At 33.7% G+C, this 9,092-nt stretch overlaps 1 protein-coding gene across 1 annotated transcript in view; it reads left to right on the forward strand.

Annotated features, from left to right (window-relative positions):
* DBF4 (DBF4 zinc finger) overlaps positions 1–8,715 on the forward strand; it is a 28,912-nt gene extending 20,197 nt beyond the window's left edge. Inside the window, 4 exon segments of the mRNA XM_004739665.3 lie at positions 1,436–1,564; positions 2,029–2,143; positions 5,182–5,306; positions 7,588–8,715. Of these exon segments, the coding sequence (XP_004739722.3) occupies positions 1,436–1,564; positions 2,029–2,143; positions 5,182–5,306; positions 7,588–8,566 (1,348 nt within the window). The 3' untranslated portion in view covers positions 8,567–8,715.
* The last annotated feature ends 377 nt before the right edge of the window (positions 8,716–9,092 follow it).

The following is a 9,092-nucleotide window of genomic DNA, read 5'->3' on the forward strand; positions in this document are numbered from 1 at the left end:
AATGCCAGTCAAAACCACTGTGAGATATCTATCACTTCACAGCCATTTGGATGGCTATTACAAAAACAACACCACCACCAACAAAAAACCTAGAATAATAGGTATTGGCAAGGAAGGTGACGAAATTGGAGCCCTTGTGCACTGTTGGTGCAGTTGTAAAATAATGTAACCACTGTGGAAACTAGTACGGAGGGTCTTCATGAAATTGGGACTATGATCTGATCTCGCAGTGTCACTTCTGGTTATATATCCAAAAGAATTGAAAGCAGGCTCTCGAAGAGATGCTTGCATATGCATATTGGTAGCAGCACTATTTACAGTAGCCCAGTGGTAGAAGCAGTCCATGTGTCCATCAATAGATAAATGGATGATGTGGTATATACATAGAATTCAACCTTAAAAAAAGGAATGAAATTCTGGGGCGCCTGGGTGGCTCAGTGGGTTAAAGCCTCTGCCTTCGGCTCAGGACATGATCCCAGGATCCTGGGATCGAGCCCCATATCGGGCTCTCTGCTCAGCAGGGAGCCTGCTTCCCCTCCTCTCTCTCTGCCTGCTTCTCTGCTTGCTTGTGATCTCTCTGTCAAATAAATAAATAAAATCTTTAAAAAAAAGAAAAAGGAATGAAATTCTGACAAGTGTTCTATACATGGATGAACCTTGAGGACATTATGCTGAGCGAAGTAAGAGGAAAAAATACTGGAAGATTCCAGTTGATGAAGTACTTCAGAGTAGTCAGATTCATAAAGTAGAGTGATGGTTGTAAGGGGTGGGCAGAGAAGGAAGAATGGGGAGTTATGGTTTAATGGATACAGATGGATGATGTTAATGGTTGGAAAGCACTGTGAGTGTACTTAATGCAGCTGAACTGTATTCCTAAAAATGTTTGAAAATGGTACCTGGCTGGCTCAGTTGGTAGAGCATGTGACTCCTGATGTTGGTTTTGGAGTTCAAATCCCATTTTGGGCATAGAGATTACTTTAAAAAAAAAAGTTTAAGGTAGTAAATTTTGTGGGTATTTTACCATAATTTAAAAAAATACTTAGGGGCGCCTGGGTGGCTCAGTGGGTTAAGCCGCTGCCTTCGGCTCAGGTCATGATCTCAGGGTCCTGGGATCGAGTCCCGCATCGGGCTCTCTGCTCAGCAGGGAGCCTGCTTCCCTTCCTCTCTCTCTGCCTGCCTCTCCATCTGCTTGTGATTTCTCTCTGTCAAATAAATAAATAAAATCTTTAAAAAAAAAAATAAAAAAATAAAAAAATAAAAAAATACTTATATTAAACAAAAAGATACTAGGTCTAGGAATTGAGAAGGGAAGCCTAATTGATTTCTATTATTTATTTCAGATTCCAGATGAATGCCGTGATTTTGAAATACAAGATTTCAGTTGTATTTTTTTTATCATAAACAATCTCATGTATTTGTCTTTTTATTTTTTTAGACTTTATAGACCATTTTATCTTCAGCTGAACAATATGCCTTTTATAAATTATTCTATTCAGAAGCCCTCCAGTCCATTTGATGTAGATAAGCCATCTAGCATCCAAAAGCAAACTCAGGTTAAACTAAGGTTTGTTTAACCTTAATTTTTTCTTTTTAAGCAGACATTTAAAACAATTCATTAAATGCTATGGTTTTGTGTGTGTGTGTGTGTCTGTGTATGTGTGTGTGTGTGTAATCACTATTATGGTTTTCCCCCTGTATATTTTTAATGCTGGGTTAGAAGTCTGAATCTTTTCTAAATATGTCACTTTTAGACATGTTAGATCAATAAATTAAGGTTGAGGGGTGGCTTGTAAGTATTTACAAGTAATTAAAGTGTGTTATTTCTCCTAAGTGATCTGAAATATTCTCTAGAAAAATTACTACATTTTTAGTTTTCTTCTCAATTTCTTAGAAAGAAATATATTTAAAAGTAATTGTTGATATAAATATCTGTGGAGATTATGGCAGATTGTTTGGTAGGTCAGGACTGTACATTTTATAAATTATTAATGTTCATCAAATAATTCTTTTATCATATATTTCTATTAGAATCCAAACAGATGGCAATAAACGTGGTGGTATCCCAATTCAACTCCAGTTGAAAGAGAAGAAAAAAAAAGGATATTGTGAATGTTGCTTGCAGAAATACGAAGATCTCGAAAGTGTAAATGTGATTTTATATTTAGGGGATTGTTACTTCTAAAACTATGAATATTTACTGTGTAAATATTAGCTTGTTTTTCTGATTGTGGTTTGCAACTTGATAATGACTAAATAACATGTATCTCTTCTTGATAGAATTATCTTAAATTTTAGGAACCCAAAGTGGGAAAATGTATATTTAAAACTAATTTTTATTCATTCAGCATATACTTATTAAGTACCTATGTTGTACCAGTCACTACTCTGAACAAGCAGCATTGAACACAGGAGACCCAATTCTCTATCTTTATGAAAATTATATTCTATGAAAGGGGAGGAGAAATAGGTAACCATGTAGTTAGAAAGTAATTAAGTATATGTAGAGAACATTAGATTAGTTCTATAAGAAACTGAAGCCAGAAAGAGTGTGTAGTTATTTATTTAGACAAGGAATAGCTAACTGATAAAGTGATATTTGAGTAGAAACCTAGGAAGTGAGGGAATATGACTTGTGGATTTTGAAATAAGCAGTGCAGGAGTGCTAAATTAAACTTAATTGTTAGTACTGAAGAAGCCACTCAACTAATGGTGGTGGCCTGGCAGAAGTGATGAGACTGGGTCAGATTATGGATATAATTATAAGTGGGGCAAAGAGAATTTGCCAGGGGATTGGAAGTTGGGAGTGAGTAGAAGATGCTTCAGGCCTGAGCAATTAAAAAATGGGCATGTGATTTACTAATGGTAGGATGAGAAGAAAGTAGAGATTATTCTTTGAAGTAGCAGAAAGAGAAATAGAATAGCTGGAAGGGGACATGGGATGAAGATACAGTTTTGAAGATGAGAACTATTTATGGTTTCTAAAGTGATTAAAAACAAACAACAAGAACTTTGGATCCATGCGGTCTAGGTTTGAATCCTGGTTTCCTGTTCTTGTGACCTTGAATAGTGGCAGGCTCTGTGCTAATTTATTAAATTTTAGCTGTTGCTATTTCATTTGTTAATTTCAGTAGAGATGTATGTTTTAGTGCTTGGTTTGATAGAAGATGGTGGGAAAGTTAAGGAAAAAGAATAATATTTATAAATATCTAAGAAGTAAACCCACTCTTTTTAGGCTCTAAGTTGAAGTTTGTTTTATAACTCAAAATATATTAGTATTTTGTATTAGTTTTTTGTGTTTTCTTTATATAATAACAGAGAGAAATATGGCTACTTTAGAATTATTTTAAATCAGAAGCTAAAATTACCCCAAATATTTCCCCTCCCAAAAAATCATTTTGAAATTTAAATTATTGATTTGTCCCAAAATATTACTTTGCTGTTGCTACAATAGAAAAATTTATAATGGATGTTTTCCTTAATACAAATTTATAATTTATTTTAATGCTCAGAAAATGTTGGGACTAAAAATGAAAACCTTGATCACTGATTGACACAGGAAGGAAAATGAATAATAGATGTTGGGGTTGATATTTTAAAATCATTTTTTAAAAATATTTTACTTATTTATTTGACAGAGATTACAAGTAGGCAGAGAGGCAGCCAGAGAGAGGAGGAAGCACGCTCCCTGCTGAGCAGAGAGCCTGATGCGGGGCTCCATCCCAGAACCCTGGGATCATGACCTGAGCCGAAGGCAGAGGCTTTAACCCACTGAGCCACCCAGGCAGCCCCAAAATCATTTTTTATTATAGTTGTTTTATCTATATTTCTTAGTCTTGAAAATAAGATATTCCTTTGTCTTTTGAATCTTAGATTTCACAGTGCTTCATTTCCACCTGTATCAAGGCATTCATTTAGCAAATTGGATTACCAAAGATTAAGCAACAACAAACAAGGCAGACATGTACAGAGAAGACAGATACAAAGCAGTACATTTACAAGTAGGATAGTGATAGTGTCACAAAAGTAGCATGTACAGTACAATGGTAATAATGAGGGAGTTCTTAAGGTAGGATGAGGGACATAGCTCAATTGAGAAAGTAATATTTAAGACATAAAAAGGGTAAATGATAAGGGGTAGGTGGAGGAAGGGAGCAGCTACATAAAAGTTGGAGATTTCTTCTCCAAAGAATGTGTATAAATGGAATCTGAACTTATTTAATGTTTCTTTTTAAATTTTAATCGTTTCTCATTTAACATTACTGGGCATAGATAACTTGTATGTGGTAAATTCTGCAAGTAAGCAAGTATAATAGTCCAGAATACTATTTGTGATCACTGGAGAATTTAGTTTCTGGAAATACAATCAAATCATCAAAAGTTACATGAAACTAGAGAGACAGAAATGAGGTACTTGCGTGATCGTCCTGTTACAGCCTTCTAGGTGCCATTCTCTGATCAGCTAACAGTAGAATTAGCCTGGAGATTCCACCTATGTAGCAGGAACTTTATTTCTTTTGAGTTTTATCCCAGTAAACTGAGCTTGTTTACTTTTGTTCTTCACCACTCTTAGACTGAGAAACTGTCAACTACCGTTCAAGTTAAAAAAAAAAAAAAAACTGAGAATAATTTTTATATTCTCCATTATACGCATTGAGTAATTTGAGATCCTTTACTTGCTCATTCTCAAATGTGTTCCTCAATAATAAATTTTTTCCCTTTTTTTGATACTTCACAGCATTCATTGTACTTCATTTTTTTGTAACCTGCCTTCTGGATTCTTGTTTTGGAATCTTACATGTTAAATTATAACATTTCATTTGTTTAATATTTTATAAGACCTACCATATTTATTTAGTGGCAATTGTGTAAGGATAAAATAAAAAGGAAGATTTTTCTCAATATTAGCATACTGTAAATGTTAAATGTTTCTGTTGTGTTTCTCCATCTTTATCTTCATTTCCTGATGTAGTTCATTTTTCAGTTCCATTTAAACCACAAATTTATTTTACTTAACATCCTTTGAAATTGTAGTAAAGGATATTTCTTTGGAGTAGCTATTAGAAACCTAATTTTAGGGGCATGGAAATATTAGAAAACAAAAAGGCATCTGTTGGTTTAAGAATATAATTAACAAGAATATAATTAAATGACTTATTAAATGCTTTTTTGATTTTGTTCCAGCATCTTCTAAGTGAGCAACACAGAAACTTTGCACAGAGTAATCACTATCAAGTTGTTGATGATATTGTATCTAAGTTAATTTTTGATTTTGTGGAATATGAAAGGGACATGCCGAAAAAGAAAAGGTAATTTGTCAGCCAAAGTTTTAAATTTTAACAGAATTCTAAACAATTTCATTGAACTAAAAATAAATCCAAAGTTTTCTGTTCTTCGAAGGGATATATATTTTTAGAATGTATATTTGGTTAAGAACTGATTACTACTTTTCTCTCCCCTTCCACCCCCTCTCCACTACCAGAAGTGCTTACTTTTAGATTATTATTAAGGTCTTCATATTAATGTTATAGTCTAAAAGAGGGGTTGGCAAATTCTTTATTAAAAACTGGGCAGTAAATATTTTAGGCTTTGTGAACCATGACATTTGTTTCAGCCACTTAGCTTTGTCATTGTACAATGAAAGCAGCTACAGACAATATGTAAGTCAATGGGTGGTATGGCTGTGTTCCAGTAAAACTTGAGATTTGATCCATGTTCTTTAAAGTTTATCAACCCCTGGTCTAGGACCATAAAGATTACCATTTACTTGGACTAAAAAACTAGAATTTTTAGTTAATCTTAAGGAGTTTAAATAAGCCTTTCTTCACTTAACCTCCATTAAGGCTTGTTTATACTCTCACCAAGTACTTTTGCTTAAATTCTTCTTTCCAATAAATCTTACTAATGGTACTGACAGGACTTTTAGGTGTGAATACAATGCTCTTCATTGACAGTTTACTGCACAGTTGAATAAATGGTCCTGGTTAGATTGTTCCCATAAATCCAAAATGAAAAATTCTTTGAAGTGCTGAAATTGATGATAAATCATTAGGTTATTCAGTCCTTATATCTATTTTTAGACTAATGTTAAGGCATAAAGACTAGAAAATAAGATACCAAGGTACAGCTTCTGAAAATTGACTAGAAAGCCTTTACTATATCTAGGTAGAACGGTTACCTAAACTTCTTTCTTCTGTAACATTCAGAATAGTTGTTCATGACTGACTTAATAATATGATATCTGGAGAGGAGGCATATTTTCAACTTTTTTTTTTTTTTTAAGATTTTATTTATTTATTTGACAGCAAGAGCAGGAACACAGGCAGGGAGGGTGAGGGAAGGAAAGCAAGCTTCCTGCAAAGCAGGGAGCCCAATGTGGGGCTTGATCCCAGGACCCTGGGATCATGACCTGAGCTGAAGGCAGAGGCTTAACAATTAAGCCACTCAGGCGCCCATATTTTTAATTATAAAAAGTATATAGGCTACTATAAGAATTTAGAATTCCCTAAAAATTTAATCTGCATCAAAATTTTGAACTAGTACTTCACATATAAGTTGGTTTTTCCTTAATTATCTGCACAATTTTTATCTGTGTGCAAGTCACCTAAACCTCTTTAGACATTAAAGGAGAGAGAGAAAACACTAGAGGCTAGTATTTTCTAGTATTATTTTTTTTTCTAGTATTATACTAGAAAACTACATAAACATGTAAACAAAATAAATATAGAAGTGTCCATGCTGGTTCTAAAAGGGCAGACTGAATTCTGTATTTCTATAGTGTTATCTGTGACATGTATAACATAAAATAACAGTAGTGAGCTAGTAATACGTAATTTAGGATTGTGTAGTACAAACTAACATTCCAAAGATATTAAGAGACTCCCTGAAGAAGGAGGTTTTCAGGTCACATGTGTGAAACATCAGGATTATTATTTTGTCTAAATACTCATTTTCTACATTGTTAAGTAAAATGAGGAGACGATATTAATGTAAAAGCATAGAAGTTAGGATATTTTTCAGGATAATGAAAACGAAATTGAGAGCAAAACGAAATCCCTTTACTTTCATCTTCCTTTGAGTTATATGGATGAAGGAGTTTTAAACACTACATTTAAGATAGTAATTACCTCTGGGAGGAAGGAGAAGAATATGGATGAGAATAGAGTGTATTGTACGGCTTGAGTTTTCAGCTGTGTATCTGTAAAGTTTTATTATGAAAAACATCTGAAGTATATTTGGCTAACTGTTAAGATTTCAGTATTTTTGTAATATTAAGTTAAATTTAAGTTTCATAAATAGTTTTAAAAGATTATTAGTTTGGGTGCCTGGGTGGCTCAGTGGGTTAAGCCACTGCCTTCGGCTCAGGTCATGATCTCAGGGTCCTGGGATCGAGTCCCGCATCGGGCTCTCTGCTCAGCAGGGAGCCTGCTTCCTCCTCTCTCTCTCTCTGCCTGCTTCTCTGCCTACTTGTGATCTCTCTCTGTCAAATAAATAAATAAAATCTTTAAAAAAAAAGATTATTAGTTTGACTTTAAGCTACTCAGGAATTTTTTATAGCAATTTAATGTTTATTCTTCTTGTTTTATAAAGAATAAAATACAGTATTGGATCACTTTCTCCTATTACTACAAGTGTCCTGAAGAAGTCTGAACCAAAAGAATTGCAACGTATTTCTCAGAAAGACTTCAAGGAAAATAATGTACAGGTAATTGAGCAGCATTTCCTGTATAAAGAAATCCAGGAACCTGAACAGAAGTTTCTGTTTATTTCAGAATGCATCCCCCACTCCTCAAGTGAATTGAGAGGACTCAATGAAAAAGTAACTACTAAATGTTCCATGTTAAATACAGGTGAAAATGACATAAAACAAAATTTTGCACATCTACCTCCACATAAAAATAAACCAGAATGCATCCTTGATGTTTCTGAACATAAATTAATGACAAATGAAAGTGACTTAGAAGAACTAAGGGTAGATCATTGTCCATGTAGGCTAAAGACATCTGTACAAGTTTCTAATTTCAGTATGGATAGTACTGCATCTCAACCAAAACAGAAGTCAGATACCGTGCTTTTTCCAGCAAAGGATCTGAAGGAAAAGGACCTTCATCCAATATTTAGTCATGATTCTGGTCTGTTAGCAGTAAACAGTTCACAAGAGCACCTAACAATTAAGGCAAAGACCCCATCCCGAAGTCCCCCTGAGGAGCCCAATGAATGTGACTTCAACAATATGGATGGCTTACCTTCTGGTACAATCCATCGGAAAGTGAAAATATTATTAGGAAGAAATAAAAAAGAAAATCTGGAACCAAATGTGGAATTAGATAAGAAAAGACCTGAATATCTTATTACACAAGAAGGAAACAGAATTTGTAGTACCCCAGTACAATCTCTATTAGACTTGTTTCAGACTAGTGAAGAGAAGTCAGAATTTTTGGGTTTCACAAGCTATACTGAAAACAGCAGCATTTGTGATGTTCTGGATATTTGGGAAGAAGAAAATTCAAGTAATTTGTTGTCAATGTTTTTCTCTTCTCCTTCAACTTCTACATTTACTGGCTTTTAGACTTAAATACTTTCCGAAGTGGTGAAGATCATATTCTTGAAATTTTTATAAATAGGTATGGAAGTTACTTAGTTTTTTTCTTTTTTGCCAACTTTGTTTACAGAACTAAGTGTAAATACTAATAAAGGTGATATTTACGTTTTTCTACAGATTTGGATACTTATTCTAGAAAAATCATAAAATGAACTTGTGACTTGTTTTACATACTATGTTTTAGGAATTTTTATGAATAATTGTTTTATGGCACTGAAAACTAATTTCAAGTGAAATTTTGGGAATATCAGTATTTACCATTATAAATTTAGTCTTGTTCTTTCTAAAGTCTTTTAAATAGATTCCTATGATAACAATGGAATATTGCTTCTAAAAATCTAATTCTCATATTAAAGGAAAAAAACACTAATTTTTGTGTTTGGGTTCTAGAAATCATTAGTACTTCATGTTTGACCTAGTTGGACCATGCTGGTGTGTTGCCACTGGAAAGTTAGGTTATTTGCAGGGGTAAATAGAAGCCATGAAGGAAAAA

The sequence above is a fragment of the Mustela putorius genome, unplaced genomic scaffold (assembly GCF_011764305.1).
Source record: "Mustela putorius furo isolate JIRA1106 unplaced genomic scaffold, ASM1176430v1.1 tig00003845_pilon_pilon_pilon, whole genome shotgun sequence".
NCBI classification, from domain to species: Eukaryota; Metazoa; Chordata; class Mammalia; order Carnivora; family Mustelidae; genus Mustela; species Mustela putorius.